The sequence below is a fragment of the Lepidochelys kempii genome, chromosome 24 (genome assembly GCF_965140285.1).
Source record: "Lepidochelys kempii isolate rLepKem1 chromosome 24, rLepKem1.hap1, whole genome shotgun sequence".
In the NCBI taxonomy this organism is placed as follows: Eukaryota; Metazoa; Chordata; order Testudines; family Cheloniidae; genus Lepidochelys; species Lepidochelys kempii.
In genome coordinates, this window is record NC_136403.1 from 4,619,744 (window position 1) to 4,642,100 (window position 22,357).

General features: G+C 49.6%; 1 protein-coding gene across 9 annotated transcripts in view; it reads right to left on the minus strand.

The window, feature by feature from the left end:
* MEF2D (myocyte enhancer factor 2D) overlaps positions 1 to 22,357 on the minus strand; it is a 176,623-nt gene that overhangs the window by 55,624 nt on the left and 98,642 nt on the right. For all 9 annotated transcript variants that reach the window (XM_073323282.1, XM_073323281.1, XM_078850524.1 and 6 more), the window contains one exon: positions 4,980 to 5,183. In XM_073323282.1, coding sequence (XP_073179383.1) covers positions 4,980 to 5,183 — 204 coding nt within the window. The remainder of the gene's footprint in view (positions 1 to 4,979; positions 5,184 to 22,357) is intronic.

Sequence of the window (22,357 nt, forward strand, 5' to 3'; positions counted from 1 at the left end):
TGCCAAAGTGGTGTAAAGGGGCTGTCACGCAAACAGGTCCCATAAGAAAGACCAAACGGCATCATCCCTTGTCGCCCAAGTGAATTCCGAGCGCTACAGGTTGTGTGTGTAGACACCACTCTAACTACCCCGGTAGAGTTAAAGTGGTGCAGCTCCCTAGTATGGATGCAGATCTAGCAATGTAAGGTTCTCACACTGGTGTAGCTATGCCTGTACAGAAGGAGAACAAGTTATATTGGGATAGGACAATATTATACCCACATAGCTGCACCCACACTAAGGGTTGTACTGTATATCGGCAAAAACATCACACCCCTAACAACCGTAGTTATACCAGTACAAAAACTGTGAGAGAGACCATGGGTTTGTCTACACTCACATTTGATAGCGCTCCAACTTGCTGGCCCAGGGGGGTGAAAAATCATCCCCCTGAGTGCAGCAAGTCTGAGAGCTTTAAAGCCCTAGTGTAGGCAGGCAGCGCTTTGAAGTTTCCAGTGTAGTTACACCCCAAGTCTACATGACAGACTTCTGGTGGCATAGCTGTATCAGTCAGGGTGGGTGGAGGGGGGTGGTTTCTGACCGACAGAGCTTTGCTGGCACAAGATGAAGTTCTAATGGCAACACTTCAGCTTGCTTCGCTCGTAGGAGAGCGGCTTTGCTATGCGGGTACAGAGCACAGCTTTGCCCGGACAGCTGCGTCCACTCTAGGAGCGCTTTGCCGCTCTAGCAGACTGGTATTGCAATACCGGTAAAGTGCTCCGAATGTAGACACAGCCTCAATGAGAATCGGGCTCCAGGATTTTATCAGCTGAACAAAGAGGTGGAAAGCTTCTTAGTTCAAAGCTTGCTCTCCAAAAGCAATGAGGCATATATTTGAAAGAGAAAAGAAAAGAAAAGAAAAGAAAAGAAAAGAAAAGAAAAGAAAAGAAAAGAAAAGAAGCAAGATTTGGGAGGATTCCAGTCGCCCCCACTGCCCCCATGAAATCAAAGCCTCAGAGAGATGAGGGAGGCTGCCAGATCGCACCACAAGGATTGAAAAGTAGACATGACATGGCCAGAACAGCAGGGGGGAGAGGATTTCTCTAGCAGCGGTCTGAAGAGGTTAAACCTTGCTGCTGCGTGAGGTCCCAGCACCATCATTCTGCCTGCGCAGTGGTTGTGCTGCTCCTTTCAAGGGTCCTTTGCATCCAGGCCGCCTCTAGCAGACAAACTGAATGACTAGAGGCTCTGTGTGCTCTGCGTGTGTTAATTTACGTCCGCCCATAATGGCAATAATTACCCAGCCAGCCCATTCATTTGTCTAAATTTGCCCGGATGCAGAGGGAGTTGTCCACATGCAGCTTCGTCATCAACAGTGACAAACGCAGGGCTCTAATCACAGCTCTCTCCGCTCTTAGGAACATGGCGCCTGTCTCGCTGATGCTTTTGTGCTTGTGAATTCGCTGCTGGGGGAAGGGAGCTGGATCGACAGCTGAGAGGTGGAGACGATTCTCAGTTCTGGCTGCGTCAGTGGAAGTTCTGCACAAACACGGCCATCTTCACTGAGGAGTTACCTCGAGTTGTAACCCCAGGGTTGCCCCAACCCCATCCACACGCAAAACCCTATCACTCCAGTGCAGCGATGCGATTCATTCAAGCAGTCTGGCCGGAGAGGGATGTACAGGCCAAAACCTGAGTGAGCGCAACTCATCGGCTGCTAACACGACCGCTCGGTAGTGTGGACACAAGACAGCAGCACGGAGTGCTTTCCCACAATTCCCCCCGTGCGTCCCTAAAGGACAGACAGGGTCTCCCACAATTCCCTGGGAAAAAATTCACAGAGCAGCTCAGCTTCCTGCAGCACAAAGGACCCCAGGATGTGTCCCCAGAAGTCCTAGCACCACACGAGCGAGTGCAATGCCAGTGTGGACACAGCAACTTGAGGGTTATTTCACAATGTGGCAGTCCTCACCCGAGCTCGGCTCACACAAGAGGAATCACTCAAGTGTAGATCACTCGAGCTAACTCTGCAGTGGGAAATGACGCAGAAAGGTCATCTATCAAACCGCAAGTGAGCACAACTCATCAGCTGCCAATACAGTCACCCTGGAATGTGGACACAGGCTAGCGCTCAAACACACCCCTACGTCTGGTTTTTTTCAACACCCACAACTGGGTCTAGATTTTTAGAAGAGTCCAGCTTCAAAGCTGGCTGGGAAACAACTCTTCCCCACCATCTTGGTGAAAAATGCTGACAAAACATAACAAAAAGTCTCTTTTTGTTGAAAAATTTTCTGCCCTGAAAATTTTAGGGTTGTGACCGTTCCCCCCACCCCCCACCCCCCCGGTTTTCAACGAAAACCCAAATATTTTCATGAAAAAAGAGTGCACAAATACGTGGCTTTTAAAAAAATCTGTTTCTTTTTTGACAAAAATCCAAATATTTTTGTCAACAAACATCTTTTTTTGTGTGGAAAATTTTGTTTTTGATTAAAACCCCCCTGGTTTTTGATGAGTTTTTCATTGGAAAAAATGCAACGAGCAGAACTGGTTGCATTTTTTTCCACTGAAAAGCTTTCACTGAATCAAAAAACAAAAAAACAAACAACCAGCTCTGCTCAGCATCCATCTAGGCACTGGAAGAAGCAGCCCACGAGCAGGGGGTGGGACTAGATGACCTCCTGAGGTCCTGTCCAACCCTGATATTCTATGATTCTATGATTTGCAAGAGACTTCTGCACACAGCAGCTCCCACTGTGACACTGATGGCCAAACTTCCAGAAGAGCCCAGCACCCAACACTTATCCAATGTGCTACACCCTTGTGCAAACCCTGCCACTTTTTTAGGTGCCTAAAATGGGAGCCGAGCTCTTTGGAAAATCCAACCCCCATGGTGGAGGCTGACCCCTTGGAAATTTGTCCCGGAGTGCTTCCAAAATTCTAGCCCAACTACTGTGCCTCATTCCTAATTCGGCTGGATCCTCATGAGGGCAGAGATGGGAGCTCAGTGTCTATCGCCCATACACTCCTTGGCCCTTGTGTTGAAAATGCCCAGAAGGCAGCTAATTAATGTAATGGCTGATGTGTCTCAGTGACCACTTGCCCACTGGAAACTGGACCGAGACCCACCAAGCAGCAACCAAACGTGTCCGAGTGTTCGTCCTGGATTGGATGTTAGCAGCTGGCCTAGAGGTGAAAGGGAATGCTAGTGATCTCCTACATCAATCCAGCCATCTCCCCCAGGCACCTATCCTGTGCACCTATATCTCAGTGCACAACACCTAATCGTATGAAGGACTCCCTGAGTGCGGCGAATACATGCTCCTTTCATGAAATCTGCTCCAGCAAGCTTTCCTCCTCGTGTAAATACTCCCATTGAGATCAAGGCGATTACACAGAGGAGCAGGGATTGTGTGGGGGTAGGGATCCTGGTTTCCATCATCCCCTCGATCCTATTTGCAATTTAGAGCTTTATCTCAAGGTCAAGATACTCTGCTCCATGGCCTCCTTCCATCCAGAACCAAGAGCCCCTCAGTCATGCATTGCTCATGGAAGAAGCCACGCAGTAGACTAGGGTACAGCTCACGTTAAGAGGCAACCATCCATAGCTCAGTCATGATAGTGGCAGTCCCATGAGGCAACAACTGATGCCCACTCTCCTCTGGGGCAATCCCACATTTCCCTTCACTTGCCTTTCATTTGCAAGGGCAAAATACATCAAGTCATGGTGTTTAAAGGTCAGAAGGGACAACCAGATCATCGAGTCTGAATGGCTTGCAGCACAGCCCACAAAACACTGCCCAGCACCCACACACCAAACCCAACAACCGAAGTATCACAGCCCACAGGAGACTGGACTTGAATGAGCCACAGGCAGAGAACAGGAGGGACCGAGGTGCACCAGGGCCCGAGGCCCCTGATTGAGATAGACCCAGATAATCCTGCATTCACACACTGCAGAGGAAGGTTAAAAAACCCAATATCCCTGCCAATCTGACCCGGGGGAAAATTCCCTTCCCACCCCACAGATGGCGATCAGTTAGACCCTGAGCATGGGAGCAAGAACCAGCCAGCTAAGCACCGGAGAGAGAGAATTCCTCCCCTCCAATGTCCCATCCACAGCCGTGGCCGCCCCTCGTGGTTTGGAGAAAGAAGGTAAAGAAATACCCCCTGAACACATGGGAAGGGCTGGTAAATACAAACGTTTGCAGAGTGTCTACATTAGTATTTTCCAATGGGGTTGGTTAACTCGAGTTAATTGGCGCGTAATTAGCTGGAGTGACATACTGCCCCTCCTTATCATTCACGACCCAGGAGTCAGACCCAAGAAATCATGAGTTTGGCTTCAAAAATAATGAGATTTATAAAAGACAATAAATTTGGGCTTCTTTTTATTTGCAATTTGGTTTTGAGCCTTCAGGGTTCACTCACACCACATTTTCCAGCTTTTCTCCACAGGCAGGGCTAGAAACTTACTTAAAAAAAAAAAAAAAAAAAAAAGCTTACATTTCCACATCATCCCATGACTCCAGCAGCTGGTGCTTTAAGAGAAACACCACACAGTGCGAGACAATGGTACACCTGCGAGAGCTGGCAACACTGGAGTTACAGAAGCACCAGCCCCAAGCATTCCAAAATCATGAGTCGGGTCTAAGGAACCATGAGACTGGCTTTAAAATCAGGAGATTTTAAAGAAATAAATAAAGTTGGGATCCTTTCACTCGCCTTCTCATTTCTGAATCTTTAGTGGCCACATTTCCCAGGTTTGCTCTGCAATCTCCAGGGCTAGACACGTCCTCCTTTTTTTAAACAAAAGTTAAGATTCCCCCACCATCACACGCCTTCAGGAGCTGGGACTTTTAAGGGAGACATCAAACACGGCGAGGCTCGCCATTCTAGCAAATCTGCAGCGACTCCGGATTTGGCAACCCTGGAGTTACAAACAGGGCCTCCGACTCTAGCCTCATTGAGGGTGGGGAGAAGGGAAGGCCAGGTCTCACCTCGATTATGTCTGCATTGGTCCGGCTCTCGTGTGGCTCATTGTACTCGGTGTATTTGAGAAGCACCTTGTCCATGTCCGTGCTGGCGTACTGGAACAGCTTGTTTGAGTGGTTGAAGATGATCAGGGCGATCTCGCAGTCGCACAGGACGCTCAGCTCGTAGGCTTTCTTCATCAAACCGAACTTCCGCTTGGTGAAGGTCACCTGCAGGGAGAAGGCAAGAGATTCATAGACTCATAGATAGATCCTGCAGCCTGACCTGCTGCCTCACAAAGGCCGCTGAGCTCCATCCAGTTTCCCCCGGACTGAGCCCAGTGACTTGTGTTTGACTAATGCGTCTCGTCCAGAAAGGCATCCAATCTGGATCTGAAGGGGGGTGGAAAGACTTTGGATCCATGTGGTTTATGTGGGTCATGGATCTCCTGACTGGGCCAGCCATGCTGCTAGCATGGACAGAAAGGGGCACAAAGGTTGCATATCACAAGCAATGGGTAGGCTACCGAGCGAGGCGTTACGGAAGATTTAAAGGGATATGCAGCTGGAGTGGTGGGAGCAGAAGACTGGGAAGGAGTTGGAACCATTTTGGTCATTAACCATGAGAAAGAGAGAGGGGAAAAGGGGAGAGAGAGCGTGCAAGAGACAAAGATAAAAGGGAGGTAGAGAAAAGGAGGAGTGAGAGAGGCATAGAGAAAGGGGAATGGAGTGAGACAGAGAGGGAAAGCAAATCACAAGGCAAGGACTTGCCCTCTTTATGCCTCAGTTTCCCTAACTGGACAATGGGTAGGATAATACTGAGCCTCCCCCTCCTCCTCTAGGCCCTTGTGGGGCCTAACCGATTCATATCCTCCAAGGCGGATGCTACCGAAGTGCAAGGATGATTATCGTGGTTGGAAGTTACATATTGCAGAATCAAGGGAAAATACATTTTAGCAAAATCCCCAACAGAGCCACCATCTGTCTGGCTTTTAAGGCTGATTTTTGAGCAGGAGAGATCTCTTTGGCACGGGCTGCTGTAGCTCAAAGCGCACGCTTCACTGGAAGCTGCGGAACTAAAGCCAAGGGGGCTGATTCGCAGTTCTGCTAAGGCCCCTTTACCCGACTCTGGCAGGCCTAAGGCCAGATTAGGAAAATGGGCCTCGGAGTCATTGAGAATCAGGCCCCGAGGCTCCAATGACAATAAGAACTGCAGACCCAATTCTCCACTGCCCTGCGCCTTGTCCAATCATTTAAACTAGTGCAAGTGGGTAAAGATCACCGGGGCACGCCTCATCACACCAGTATGACAAGGCCTTACAGTGGGTGTCATGGCCTTTTTTGTGTAATTATTTGCTCTTGTGCAAAGGGAGTGGGAAATGCTCCCAAACCCAAATGGTAGCGTTTTACATGCAATTCGCATGGGTGTAAACCACTGCACAATGCACCAGACAAACAGAATCAGGCCTGTAGGTTTCTGTGATCCCGTCTCAAAGGCATCGCAAATTCTGGGCCTGATTCTCTGTTGCCTTGAACCTCGCGCTGTCAATCTATACCAGTGCAAAAGTGAGCAGGAAATGCTGCCCATTCTGATCTGGGCATGACACTTTGCATGACAGGTGTGTGAGTCCCTGGAGAATCAAGCCCTCTCCCTTTGGCACCAAACTGGCACCTCTCGCTACTGCATGACACAGAGGTACCATCTAGAGCCCACTGCACATAACTCCCTGCCATTGTACTCTGCCTTCCCTTGACGGTCACTACGGGTCTTCTGTGCTTCTGGCACACATATAGTGGGTTCTCTCACACAGCATCCCAGCTCCTCCCAAGGCCACAGCCAATGCTGGCTCCTTCCCCCTTTGCTTCGTTAACCACTCACTGCTCTGGCCCTTATTAAATCCACCATTGCACCAGCCACCAATTCACATGCTAAGGGGCAAGGTGTCAGGAGTGCCCCAGTGCGCCACTCTGTAGCCCGCATGCTGCAGCGAAGAGAAGGGGGTCGGTGCATTAATCTCAATGGGTGGAGAAACAGAGAGGAAGGCCGGCCATGGGGTTAAGGTATCGGTTTGGGTATCAGGTACATGGGTTCCATTCCTGTCTCTGCCACAGACTCCCTAAAATAGCTACTTAATCTCGTTGTACCTTAATTCTCCATTAGTAAAATGAGGACAAGGCTCCCTGTCTTCATCCTTTATTTGTATTAAACTAACACATGCATTCTACGATGCCTAAGGGATTTAGGAACACAAGTCCCAAATCTCCCCATGGCGCTGTACATACATGCTCACCGTTCCCAAAGATCTTAGGGTCCAGGGAAAAAAAGGAAGAAGGGGGCAAGTGAGACACACAGCAGGGAAACCTTATGCTTTAGACAGGGTCTAACTAATAGGCTGTGTCTACACTACACACAAAGCCTGGGCTCTGACTCAGGTTTGAGCCCAAGCTCCACTTCCGTCCACTCACAGATCAGTCTGACTCAGGTCAGCAAGCACTTAGGACCTGCGTCTGAGGACCGTGCCTGTGGTGTGGGTCAGAGCCCAAGTCCTACTGGGACTCGGGTCCAATCCCTATCATTTTGCAGTGTGGATGCAGCTCAAGCCTGAGTCAGAAGGTCAGCATAGTGCAGTGTGTATGCATTAGCAGGGCTGAAGCTGGTAGCTGTCAGAGCCAGGATCCTGGAAGAGGTGAACCTCAGATCCGATCCCATCTGACAGTTCCTATGATTTGTCTTCCTGGTCATCCAGCGTCTTAATGGCAGAGCCAGGATGGAACCCAGGTCTTCTACCTGTACTGGCCTACTCACTGGGTCAGTTGCCTGCCTTGCCAGTTCAGGGTGGAAGCTCTAGGGCAAGGACTGTCTCTTCTTGTCTACATTGAGAAATTAATTCAGATTAAGGTAAGGTGCGAGTTTAAAGCGGAATAGTTATTCCTGATTAACTTCTTGCATGGATACTCTTATTCTGGAATAAAAGGTCCCTTATTCCAAAATAGCTTAATCCGCTTCCAAAATGGATTAAACTAATTCACTTTGGAAGTGGATTAAACTAATTTGGAATAAGGAACTCTGATTCCTGACTCGAGCCTCCACACAGGGAATCAAGCAGCCAAAGTTAATCAGGAATAGCTACTCCAGAATAACTCCCCTTACTATATGTTTGTACAGCACCTAGCGTCACGGTTCCCCAATCTCAGTTGCAGAGCTAAGTACTAGGATATTTCATATCAATAATAATAGCAGCTTGCCCCTTCTTTCCAAGGAGCATGGGAGGGCCAGTACGCACACCAGTCCCTTTCTTCCTGCAGGCACTGCTCTTTTCTCAGAGACATGCTGAACATTTGGATACTTTAAACACACCAGGGTTGTCTCTTCCGGTGTCCCAACACATCAGATACAGCCCTCAGCTGGTAAAGCCTTCACCACCGCTGCATCCCCACTGTCCTAATGACCTTGTCCGCGCGTTTTTCCACATCGCCTGTCAGATCTGGAGGGTCACTGCACTTGTGACCGCTTCCCCCATCCTCCCCACCCGCCCTGCCTCTAAATTAGCTGTCATTAACAATGTCGACTAAAGAGGCGTCCTTTGCTGGACGGATTCTCTATTCCTTTTGCTGCTGACAAATGGGAGCGCTGCCTGCCCTTATCTGCTGATAAGGCCACCTGATCCGTGGCAGGCTGCATCTTATTGCACTGTGCACTTCAGCAGAGGGCACGGCAAATGGAAACGGAAGAGCGTTCAGAGGATTGGCTTCTTATTGGATTGAAAAGCCTGGGTCAGGGAAGATTAAAGGGCTTGATTCTCCATTGCCCTGCAGCTTGTGCAGCCATTTGCACCAATGCAAAGCTGGGGTGTAAAACACCGCCATGCTGTTGTGTTTATTTTGCACACTCTTTGCACTGGTGCAAACGGCTGCTGGACAACCAAGAACCAGATCTGTCAGAGCGCAAACGACCTCCGGGCGTGCCTGCAACATCCTGCCATCAATCTCTCCCTCTGTCAGCCCCAGAGCTAAACTCACAACAGATCAGTCTCACATGCATGTAAACTCACTCCCAAATCCCAGATTTCACTACCGGAGCCTACTCTGGTCTGAGCTAGCCCCAGTCTTTGCAGCTTCCTGCTGCTCTGTATAGGGGAATCAGCCAAAACCCTGCTCAGGTGCGTGCCTCCTTTGGGACTATGGTTGGCAGGCCTCCCCCGTTACAAGGCCATAAAGACTGTAGCATGCCTGATGGTCATTTTAACAACTGGGCCCCGATCCTGTTAAACCCTTTCTCCCACCAGTAGTCCAATGACACACCCACAGGAGTAAGGAATACTCAAGAGAGAGCAAGGATTTGCAGGATTGGGCCTTTACCATTCAGACTGAAATAAGCCCAAGTCTCATTTACCCTAAGGTCTCTTTACATGGCCGTGGCGGCGTAAAGGGGTTTCAAAATGGGCGGAAATCCTTTCGTACTGCCAGACATTGGTGTAAAGGGGCCTTAAGTGCAAATGAGGATAATGCCCTTAGAATCACCCTCATGCAATTAGGGAGGGCAAAGAGGACCCAAGCAACCAATACAGCCAATCAAAAACTAAAGCAACGCCCCACAGACTTTGAATGCTTGCAAACAGCTGATGGAACAAGAACCACGTTGCTGAAATGACCCAGCCCAAAATTTTGAACAGCAAATAACTCTCGACAAAATTGTCAGAGGAGAAATAAAGCTTGAGGGAGAAAAAAACTGCTCTTGAATAATGTCCATCCATTAGGAAAAAAGCTGTAAGGTGTCCTTTGGAGGGAGGGACTGTCTCTCCCTGAGGTATGTTCTGTGCCTAGCGGAATGGAGCCCTGAGCTCACCTGGGGCTTCTACCATAAAGTGACACTGCATCAAGTTGGGGAAGCAGAGAAGACCCCACCAGTGAGCTAATAAATCTCTTTTGTTGTCCGGCTCTAACATCAGGATATGTATCTGCGGGCTACACATGCACATGAAGAGAGACAGTCCTGGCCCTGATGAATTTATAATCTCATCCACACGGACACTTAGCTCACAGCAAGCTGGGGTGAAAATCTACCCCACCGTAGCCTGCCGCACGCCAAGGTTACATCTACACTGTGTTCTGGAGCCCGCAGGAGCTCCACAGACTCAGGCTAGCGGGGCTGATGGCGGTGCTCTGAAAGCAGCCCTTTGAAGCTGTGGCTCAGGCTGGAGCCCAGGGAGCGGGGTGGTCCATTTAGGCCCCAGTTCAGGAAAGCATCCCTGGTTCAGATGGACTTCGGCACTTAAAGTTAGGCACCTGCTTCAACCCTTCCTTGAACTGGAGCCTTAGACTGTAGACTCGTGGGGGCAGGACCAGTCTCTCACTCTGATCCCCGGGCTTTGGCAGTGTTACCGGGGCCTTCGCCCTGGTCTGCGCTAGAAAATCAGAACAATCCACACCCCTGAGCAGCATAGTTAAGCCGACCTAAGTCCCTGTGTAGACAGCGCTAGGGCAATGGAAGAATTCTACCGCCTCTCGGGCAGGTGGACTATCGACAGCGACGGGAAGACAGACCCCCTCCTATCGGCGGAGTTAGCATCTACTCTGAGGCACTGCAGCTGTGCGGTGGTAGAGAATCGGTAACGAGAATCGGGCCCTGGCGTTTACATTGTGTTTCACAGCTTCCCACGCGGGACTTCGCTTTGGTGGCCGCCAGTTCCCCTGGCCTCCTCCCTCCCCCGTCTGGGGTGATTAAGTAGAAATGAGATTCGGCTCTAATCGTCTCAGCCCTTTTAAAGTGCAGGGATGGCACACCACGCAGCTGTTCTCCACCACGTGAGGCTGCTAACCCCTCGGAGACTGTGTCTTCTGGGCTAACTCGCTCTCCCTCTCTCTGACTCTGAGCCCTCACGGTCACGTTGCCAGGGTCTCCGAGAGCTCCGGCCTGCTCGACGGCAAATCAAATTACTTCAGGATCAGCACGGGTGTCATCGCCAGACTCCATCTCTCTCTCTGCTGCCCGCTGACAGATTGGGGGAGGGGGGAGGAGGCTTAGCTTTGCTGCATGATAAGGATATCTTGGCAGCTCGAAACTTGTGCTCCCAGGAGCTTAAGTGGGGAGCCCCTGGCCACTCTGGCTCCTGCTAGGAGAAGGAAATTAAAATGCCCCGTGTGGCCACATTTATAAGGGGCAGCTTCTCCCATTGAAAGCCATCTCATGCTGTCGAGTGGCAGAACAGTTTAGTATCTGAACAACTGAGTCCAGGGCTCAGAAACCAGATAGGTGGGCACTAGATAGATAGATAGATAGATAGATAGATAGATAGATAGATAGATAGATAGATAGATAGATAGAGGGGGTGTATGGGGATAGATAAATCAGTGATATTCAACCTTTTTTCATTTGCAGACCCCTAAAAATTTTCGAATGGAGGTGCAGACCCCTTTGCAAATCTTGGACATAGTCTGCAGACCCCCAGGGATCTGTGGACCACAGGTTGAAAAACACTGGATTAGATAATGAGGTATGCATGGGGATAGCTAGATAGCTAGAGGCGGGTTTATGGGGATAGATAGATTAGACACACAGAGCTATACACATGAACTGAGAGCGAGAGATTGAAATAAATCTGATCCTCCCGTCTGCAAAGAAAAGGTTTCTTGAAGAGCTGGGCAAGTAACTCCCACAGCAGCTGGTACGTCTTCTCACGACTCCAGGCGGGGAGTCGGCTCCGCTCTTATTCCTGGAATCATTCCCCCCACGAGCAGCCACGTGACAGCCAGGTTATCCGTGAAAACGGCCACGAATCCCCAAAGCTGCCCCAACGATGTTTTGTTCTCAAGTCCACCGAGCGAACCCCTCTCATCCACACTGAGGCCCCTTGACAGGGCTTGGGGCAGCACAAAGAGGCCTTAAAGCACAGGTAAATTTCATTTGGCGCCCAATTTGAAGCGCCTTCACGCTACCAGAGAAGCATAAAGGGGCCGAAAGGTATCTCTGCACCTGGAGGAGGAATGCCCAGCTCGGGGAGACATACCCGCGCCAGCTCTGATCAAGCTAGGGCAGCTGCGGCACCGCAACCAGCTAGCCACCCCAAGCATGGACTCGTTCAGAACACTACATACGTCCTCCGGTGGCTAGCCCCGTCTGCTACGTCTGCCGCCACACCTACAGTCTCTTCCTAGGCGCTGCTCAAAGTGCAGACGTACCTTCTTAGTGCAACTGAGACTCTGATGCTGGGAATATAGGCAACTGATATTTGCTGACTCTTTTCACCTTCCGTTTAAAAAGATTGCTCTCCCCAGCTGGACGATGGAAACCTCAGCATGTGACTGAGAGGACCAGACACACAGCACAAATAATAGATACCTTGCAAACAGCTCATGGGGTTGAAAATTAGTAAGTTGTTTGATAGACACCGATGCACAAGAAATAGGTTCACAGAAACTGGATCTGTCCGTGAATGATTCAGCTACAGGTGATTGGGTGAAATTAATCCGAAAACTTATTTGTGTTACAACACTGCCTCTCAGGCTGCCTTCAGGGATTGAACCCAGAAAAGTGGATCTGAAAGCACAAGTTTCTAGTGCAGTGGTGGGCAACCTGCAGCCCGCGGGCTGCACGTGGCCCATCAGGGTAATCCAGTGGTAGGCCGTGAGACAGTTTGTTTACACTGACCATCCCAGTGGCTGCAGTTCGCCGTTCCCGGCCAATGGGAGCTGCAGGAAGCGGTGTGGGCCACAGGGTTCTGTTTACCAGAAGCTGGGAATGGGCGACAGGGGATGGATCACTTGATGACTCCCTGTTCTGTTCATTTCCTCTGGGGCACCTGGCATTGGCCACTGTTGGAAGACAGGATACTGGGCTAGTTGGACCCTTGGTCTGACCCAGTAGGGCCATTCTTATGTTTTTATACATGGACTAATCACTAGAGGGGGACAAAGAGCCAAATTTTGTTACCATGGGTTACACTTGCAATGAATAATGCAACCAGCTCTGGGGGACTATTTTAGAGGTTATTTGTATTCCAAATAAAACTTCATTACCTCTAAGTTTATCTGATCCCATTTCTCCAGCCTTCAAATAACAGTAAACACTGTGCCTTTGTGGGATAGAAAAAGTCAGAGATAGAGGTGGTCGGAAAAAAACAGGAAAATGATTTGGCAAAAAATTTGAAACTTGTTTCCATTTCATAGGCTTCAAGACAAACTCAGTTTTTTCATGAACTTTTCCCACAATACTTACTTTTTTTACTCACAGTGTTTTTCTACCAAACCCGCCCTGTTTTTCAGGTTTTCAGTACACAACAATTTTGAAAATGATTTTTGTAAAAACGTCAGGAAAATATATCATGGAAAGTTTTGTGGAAGTGAGGGAGAAAAAATGATACTGTTGATGAAAAGTTTTGTTTTTGAATAAAAAAGGCTATTATTTGACCCCAAAAAAAGTTCACTCAAAAAATGATGACAAGCTTTACTTAGAGGTTTCCATTTTGGGAATCCACAAAACATCGTGCCAGATTCATTCCCAGTCTAATTGTTTCGCCTTTGACTGAGTCACACCAAGCATGAACTTGGAATGGCTGAGGACCTGCAATGGCACGTGGACAGACGACAACTGCACTAAGTAGGTACATAATGCTACCAAGTCCGGATCCTTCACTCAGCTCTGCTGATGGGGGTAGCATTTCACACACTTCAACCAGGTGTCAATGGCCACATAAGACGCACATCCCAAGGAAGAGTCAGGAGCTATAATGATTTGATGCGGTGTCATGTGTCAATCAACAGCCGATACACACTGTGCTGTGAGGTTTCAGTGCGCGGTGATGGGGGTCACGGTTGGAGTTTGTCTCGTTAGACCAACACAAATGCTGGCTATTCAACGCTATTCAGAGTGACCAATAAGAGGGATTTCTGGGAGAGATGGGGCAGGGAGGCGGCTCTTGGCCATGCCTGGAGGTCTGAAGCTGGAAAAGGGAGAGAGCAAAAAAAGCAAGGCCTGGCTGCTCTCAATCCTCTGAGAGAGGAAGGATGGGCCAGTGGTTAGGGTTTGGAAGACTTGAGTTAAATTCCCTGCTCTGCAAACAATGTCAGGCCACTTACCCAAGATTAACAACCCAGTCTCTGGCAGTGTCAGAAATAGGACCCAGGAGTCCAGGATCCCCAATTTAATGACTAGGTTATACTTCCTCTCCAGAAGTAGGAACTGAAGCCTGGGGAGTCCTGCCGGCCAATCCCTGCTGCTTTATCCACTAAACCCACCCCTCCTTCCACCCTCAGGGATAGAACCCCGGAGTCTCAACTTCCAGTGCTTAGTTCTAGCCACTAGCAAAGCCCCTGACATATAAAACCATCAATTACCATTATCCTGCCATTCAAGTCTACCAACATTATTGTGAAAAGGGAAAGAAACCCAAAACCTTTCAACTATAGATAAGCAGACAGGCTGGGATTTACATGGGCCTGACCCTCATCTAGAAGAATTAACCTTATAAGACTAAGAGGGTAATTAAATCTCATGTTTCAGGGCATAAGCTGATCACCATAGGGGTCAGGAAGGAATTACTTCCACACATGGTACTGTGCTATCAGAGGATTTTTGCCCTCCCCTGACACATCAGGCACTGGTCTTTGCCAGACCCGCCTTGACGGACTAGTGGACTGATGTGTTAGCGCAAATCTTATCCTATCCTCTAATGTCATTAGCGACTATTACTGGCTCTCCTCTCTTGTGTTTGGCTTCTGCACTAGGGACTTGATTCTGGTCTCACTGATCAATGGTAACTCCATTCATTTCAGGGGAGTCATCCTGATTTCCTGGCTCAGCAGACAGGAGCAGAAACATGCCCCTGGGCTCTCAGGAGAGCTCGGCGCAGCATGCTAGCCCTGAGGTTGCAAAGGCGCAGATACGGTCGGGCAAGGTCCCTGCGAGACAGACACAGCACAAGAGAGGAAGATTGGTCTTGTAACTAAGGCAGCAGACTAGCTCTCAGGAGACCTCTGTTCAGTTTTAACTTGGCCACAGACGTGCTGGGCTTTGGATCAGGGCCCCAGTGTCCTGGAGTTCCTTACACGGCAGAGGCCAATGATTATTTATGAATTAAATTTGCACAGGGAGCGGAATCACTGGTTACTCCCCAGAGAACATCCCCACAGGAAGGATGGTCTTGTGGCCAAGGCTCTGGAGCTGGATTCAGGGGAGCTGGGTTTAATTTATGGCTCTGGCCCAGACTCCCTTGTGTGACCTGTGATGAGTCACTTAATCTCTACAGTCCTCAGGTCCCCCATCTGTAAAATATTTCCTTGGTCTGCCTTTTCTGCTCAGATCATAAGCTTGAGGGGAGGGATAGCTCAGTGGTTTGAGCATTGGCCTGCTAAACCTAGGGTTGTGAGTTCAAGCCTTGAGGGGGCCGTTTAGGGAATCTGGGGCAAAAATTGGGGATTGGTCCTGCTTTGAGCAGGGGGTTAGACTAGATGATCTCCTGAGGTCCCTTCCAACCCTGAGATTCTAGGATTCTGCAGAGCAGTGTCCATGCCTTACTCCCTGTCAGGGCTGGCTCTAGGTTTTTTGCCACCCCAAGCTCTGAGAACACAACTGCCCAAGCCCCTGGAATTGGGCCGCCCCAAGCCCGTGCCTGCTTTGCTGGTGCCTAGAGCCGGTCCTGCTCCCTGTGCATGCAGCACCCTAGCAAAATGGAGTCTGGTCTAGTTTGTGTCCTTTATGTGCTACGGTAATACCTATAATAATGACGGATCAGTCATCTCTGAGAAAAGGGTGAGTGCCTGGGAACCCTTTTACACTGCACGTTCTTTGGGGCACGTGTAATGCGTTTGTACGGCTGCTATCACGGTGGGACCTGGACTCAAGGTGCTACAGCCATAGAAATGTTAAACAACGGCAATCCAAGAACCTGGCAAATTGCAAGTTCTCGGTGAGGTCTGGTTCTGCTGGGAGCTAGCAGCGCTGGTATGCAAGCAAGCATGTACACAGCAAAGAGCACACATCACACACGCACACAGGCATGTGCAGAGACATCCCACATGCAAAGCAGCTTTAACTGGAAGACCTAGATTTCCAGAGGCAGAGCCATGGCATGAAAGCACATGCATAATTCAGCAGCATCAGATTCCTTAACTACCGGTTAGCAACATGAGAGAGGAGAGATTCTCCCCTCTCTGAACCTCAGGAAAGTTTTCTGTGGAGACGGGGATGGAAAATTTACCAGCTGAGCTGCACAACGCATGGGCTAAGGATGCAGGGCAGACCTGAGCTTTGGATTGAAGCCAGTTTTCCCCACCCCACCCCAGAGAGAATCGAACATTTGGAGTCAGTCCCGCGCAACTAGTTCGGCCAGTTCCATAGTCATGCTATGTCCAAAACACATCCCTGTGGACAGTTTAGATCAGTGGTGGGCAACCTGCGGCCCACCAGGGTAATCTGCTGGCAGGCCGCCAGACAGTTTGTTTACATTTGCATGGCAGCCCGCAGCTCCCATTTGCATGGCAACTGGTTTAGATCTTTGAACTGAAACAATAGAGGGGAGAGAAATGATGGAAGAAAGGTGGAACCTTTGTTAGCGCCTAGAGACTGCAAGTGAAATCAGGGCCCCTTTCTGCGAGGTGGTACATACACATAGTGAGAGAAAGCCCCTCCCCTGAAAATCTTACAATCGAAACAGACAAGGGCAGGAAAAGGTAGGATTATTATCTCTGTTTTTCTGATGAGGAACTGAGGCCTGAAGACATTAAGTAACATGACCACAGTCACACAGGAAGACTGTAGCAGGGCCAACAGCAGGCTGCAGGTCCCAGGACCATGCCTAATGGATAAGGTGTCTGACTTTGGATCAGAGGGCTGTGTGCTTGCCTCTGATCATGGGTTCAGCTGGCCAGGTCTCAGCTATGAACGTAGTGGATTCTCCATCACACAAAGCCTTGAAATTGGAACTGGATTTCTTTCTAAAAGTTACACTGTACTGCTGCCGGAAGATAAAGGGCTTGATTCGGGAATCCCTGGCTGAGTTTCTAAGGCCTGGACTAGGCAGGAGGTCAGACGACAGGATCATAATGACCCTACATGGCCTCAAAGTCCATGAGTCTTCAGAGTGTCAGATCGGCACCCAATCCACTGGGCCACACAACCTGGGTCTGTGAGGGGCTCTGGTACTAAGGCCAATGGGACTATAGAAATACCTAAATAGAACATGGGCCACATCCTGTGCTGATTTACATCAGTGTACAGCCTGTGACCTCAACAGAGCTGAGCCCGTCTACACGAGATGGGGATCAGGCCCACTGTCTTCCAGAGCCTTGCTTTTTTCTTCCAAAAGCGACTTCTTTCCTCTCATCCTTGCTGGGCAAGGGAAGGAGAGGGGGAAATAATTGATTCCGAAGCCAGCTCAGATGACCAATTAAACAGCTCTGCTGCTTCGTTAACTTCCTGGCTCTGAGAGGGTTTTGCTGGGTTTGTTTTAAAAGCCAACTGATACCTTCCTTGATCATGCAAAGAGCGTGGTTCAAGGCGGGGGGGTGTGTGTGTGGGGGGGGGGATCTTTATGGAATCCGAGCGGTGTCAGATAAGAAGCATCCCCATTAGAAATGTTTGTGATTACAGTGAGAGGGTAGAGGGAGAACAAGATGAAAAAAAAAAAAAAGTGAGAGAGAGAGAGCTGCAGGAAAGATAAAGGCGCCCCTTGACTCGGCCCCAGGCAACCGTTCCAGCCAGATGTTCTCAAGCCCTCAATTGTCTCTCTCTTTGTATCAGACCACTTTGTGTTTTTATTATAGGTAACATGTACATGCTGTACTCTCTCTCTTTTTCTTTTTCCATTAGCCCCTTTATAGTAACTATAAATCCCACTGCCAGATTCCTTTTTTTTTTTTTTTTCTTTTTTGTCCTCACGCTGGCTCCCAAGCTGCCTGCATCTCTCCTGCTGGTGGCGCTGCGGCAAAGCAGGAAGAAAGGCGGAGGAGAGAGGTACTACGGGGAGTGAAGCGTAACCTGGTGGACTGGGCCCAGAGCGGAGACTCTGGAAACCCGGGTACTAGCAGCAGAACTGACTTCTTGGGTAAGTCACGTTCTCTCTGGGTCTCATTTCTCCCCCGATTTCTCTATTTAGATTGGGATCTCTTTGCGGTATGTACAGCACCTAGCTCACTGGGGCCATGATCTCAGTTGCTTTTATATTACCAAACACCTAGGAGCATGGACCCAGCCCCTGCGGTGCTTGATGCTGTACAGATACAGAACAGATGGTTCCTGACCGATCTAAGTGTACATCTACCTTTGAGCTGGGAGGGGCGTTTCCTCCCTCTGCTTGAGCTTGCACCTAAAAATAGCAGCGTGTCCCTCGCAGCACGGGTAGTAGCTTGGGGTAGCTGTCCAAGTACGTACCCGCCGCCGACACATTTTTAGGCACTAGCTCGAGCCAGTACATCTCCGGGAATCTCACCTCCAATGTAGACATACCCTAAGAACAAGACAACAGATGGATACTGAAGATGGGGGAATACAAGGTGACAATGACATGGTATCGGTCAGCATGATAGCCGGTGGTCGGGGATCCAGTGCATACAGCCAAAAGTGGTTCTTAGTCACCCGGGGGACATCCGCAGAGCTGTCAATTTCAGCGTGGGCTGTCGTGCTCAGCACCCCTGGAAATCCAAGCTTAAAAATCATGAGCTATAAAGAAAAAAAAGGCACTTTCTCTACGCTTTCTGGTTTCTGAGCCTTTTGGATCACACTTGGGTCATGTTCCCAAGCTGTTCTCTGCAATCGTGAGAGTTAGAAATGTACTTTTTTTAAAAAAAAAGTAAAGCAAGCTAATATTCTCACCTAATCACCTGACTCCAGGAGGTGGAGCTTTGAAAAAAGCACCAGGTATTGTGAGACTCGCAATAAAATTGCAAGCATTGGCAACCCTGAGTAGTAGCTCCCGTGGGAACCAGACTGTCACAGATGTCTTCTATTCCCCACCCTACCTTCACAAGCTCAGCCGAGAAAAGCACTTCACTAAGGTGACAGGCAGGCAGGCGGGAGAAACTGAGTCCGAGAGCCAATATTCCCCTCCTCATTCATTTTTACAACTTCTCCTCATAGTTATTTATTTATTCGATGATAGCAAAGAGGGAGTCCCTGATTGAGGTTCTGTGGTATTAGGCGCTGTACAAACACAGAAGCTCCCTGCCCCGAAGAGCCTACAATCTATGTATAAGATGACGGACCAGGGATGGACTATCCCTATTTTACAGCTGGGGAAACTGAGGCACAGAAAGGGGCAATGACTTGCCCAAGTTCACCCAGGAGGACAGCTGAGAATAGAACCCAGGTCTCATGCGCTGGGCAGTAGGCCATCTCACCCTGGTGTTCCTTTGTCACTAAATGAAATGGGGCAATTGGGTATTAGAGTCGAGTACAATAACTTTACTGATTGGGAAATTTGAGGCACGGAAGGATTAACTGTCTTGCCCACGGTGAGTCAGTGCACAAAGCCGGGAACTGAACCCAAATCTTCCACATCCTACTCCAGCGCTTTAATCTCAAGACCCTGCTCCAGTCCCAACCATCTTCTCACCAAAGCCTGACTAAAGGAACTCACATGGCATATAGCAGCTCAACCCCCCCTCCCGCGCCCAGCCCTCAACCTACAGCTCACTTGGACCCTGGGCTTTGGCAGCGAATTCACTCTTTCCTTTCCTAAAAGGTAATAAAAGAGGGCTAGAAGAGGCTTTCGGACTCCAGGATTACTAAATATTTTCCATTCATTTTAACTTTGAACAGAGCTCCAATAACCAGCTTTATATATGTTCTAACCTTCCGCCCATGTACGGCATTCAGCAATGCACTGGCATGCCAGATAGCTGTGCTGCCCCAATAAAAAAAGCTCCAGCTCCTTTAATAATCACTAATGCACCATTTCCTGCTCGTTATGGAAATAAACACTGCCCTGAGCAAGTGGGATACTTTCAAAAATATTCCACCACCGCCCCCCACTCCCCCGCACCTTTGCCCACCCAAGTGAAACTTTAATGAAGAAAACCTGCAATTTTCTGTTGTTTCACCGTGGAACAATAAAGCTCCTGGAAGGAACTCGCTGCAGATGGTTTAATGGTTTTCCTTTTAGCAGCAAAAGCCCTGCGCTGGGTTAGGAATGATGCGGAATCTCCCATCGAGTTTGACGGAGAAGCTACAGCGACCGACTGTGGGCCCAGAGATGAGACCGAAGACCAGTTTCGGGCTGCAGCCCCATCCAGAAGGGCCGCAGCTGAAGGCAATTGAAGGTGAACGTGCGCGGCACGCTGCTTGCACCTTTACGCCTCGCGTGTCTCTCCAATCGGCGAGCTCTTGGAATCTTTCAGTCCGAGGGGGTGCCACTGTGGTACCGTCCGACCTTGTCCCAGGCTAAGAGCACCCAGGTGCTGAGGTCCACATTGCAAGACTGGAGGCTGGCTTTGAAAGGAAGGCAAAGTGGTCCTCAGAAGAAGCACCTTTCTCATTGCAGGAGACACGGGGGTTCAGTTCCTGGTTCTGCTATAGCTGTCCCATGCGACCTTGGGAAGTCACTTGAAGCTAGGCTTCTTCAAGTTCTCAGCACTGCTGGGGTCCTATTTTCCAAAAAGCCTCTCTCTCTTCTAAGCTATAGAGGTCCTTATCCCATGTGTACCACCGTAGCCTCAAAGCACCTTCCAGTCGTGCGTTACGTGACACAATTAACAGAGGCCATTCAGGCACTGAAAGCAGAGCCAGATTTTCCATAGTACTCAGTCGCTCTAGTTGCGTGTCGGGAGCTGGGGATCTTTGGAAAATCTGGCCCCGGCAGTCTAGATCTCAACTCCACCCCGTTCTAGCCACTAAGCTAAACTTCCTCCCATAACTGGAGACAGGCCCCAAAATTCTCACTGCCCGCCCCTGAGCTCTAACCATTAGACACCCTGGGAGCAGAGCCCAGGATTTCTAACGCTTATTCCCCAGCCCTGACCACTAGACCACACAGCCTCTCAGAATGGGAAATAGAACCCAGGAGTCCTGCTTCCCACTCCCCAGTCCTGACCACCTGACCAAACTTTCTCCAAAACCAGAAAATGGAACCCAGGAGTCCTGACTCCCTGCCCCCAGCTCTAAGCACCGGCCCACCCTCCCTCACCGAGCTTTTATCACGCAGAATATGCACACCAGGGCTTTTATTTATTTGTTTTAATGTGCTTCAGAGGCATTTCTTTTAAACAAAACATCATCCCACGGATTGCCACCAAGGTAACAAACCCACTGGAATCCATAAGGTAAGAACTACTCAATAGGGCATCTGTCACGGTGGGTTAATTTTAAGACCTCACAATTTTGAGGGTGTTCCCTGAAGGTTAGGAGAATTCTGCTGCAGCAGTAACCCACAACTTCCCCATAGCAGCCAACTTGAAGAATCTCCAATGCTAGCTACACAACTGCTGGCAGCAAGTACAGCCATCAGCATGGCACGTTGCAGATGGGGGTACGTTTTGCTGGTTATAAATAAGAGCTTTGAGAGACAGAAAGAAAGGCCTGGCTGATTATCTGATCCCCATTATCTGATCCATCCTCCTGCTAGTGCAGACTCATCCCCTGTGAGATTGTTTCTCCTCCTCCATGTAATCTCACCCATGCCGTCCACGCTCAGGGAAAATGACAATCCCCCGCCCATCGGTTTGAGCGGAGACAGTTGCAGTCTTTTGATGTTGCAGCAAGATTGATGGATTATGGGGTGATCATTATCGAACCCGACACCCTCACCCCCACTCTGTGCTCAATCCACAGGGGATATACAGTGTTACAGCTCCAGATCACGGACCTTTGGCTCTTCAGATCAGGCTGCAGCAGCCGAAGCTTTGAGGTTGAGAGATCCGCAGCTCAGTCCCCTGTGCTCTGGTCAAGATGTCAGCTGGCCCATAGCAAGGCAAGCCCAGGGTCACCCTAAAACTCAGGCAGAGCCAAAGGTGTCACACACTCATGCCCAAAATCTTGCAGCTGAGAAGGGACAGACTGATACTCTGGATGCACACCACGGGCCCGATCCTGAAAAGCACTGATGGGGCCAGCCGGAGGGTGGGGGCAAAAAGGGACAGTTTCCCCCTCACCCCCACCCCGCAGTTTGCACTGCCCTCCAAACTGAGTGCTGCCGCAACCTGGCGTTCGGGGTCGCAGCAAAGCTCAGGTTTGGCCCCGCGGCCCCTCTATCATGACGGTAGAGCCTCCAGGCTAAACCCAACTGGGCCAGGTCACAACCCCCTGAGGATGGGGGGCAAGGGGGCATTTTCCATCTGGAATAAAATATTTCAATGGAAAAGCTTCGCTGAGCTCTAAGAGGAGAACTCCAGATGCAGCGTCTAGCCCCTGATTTCGCATTAATGAACTGCTGTGTTGTAATGCCACTGCTCTGCACCGAGCTGGGGGCTGTACCTCT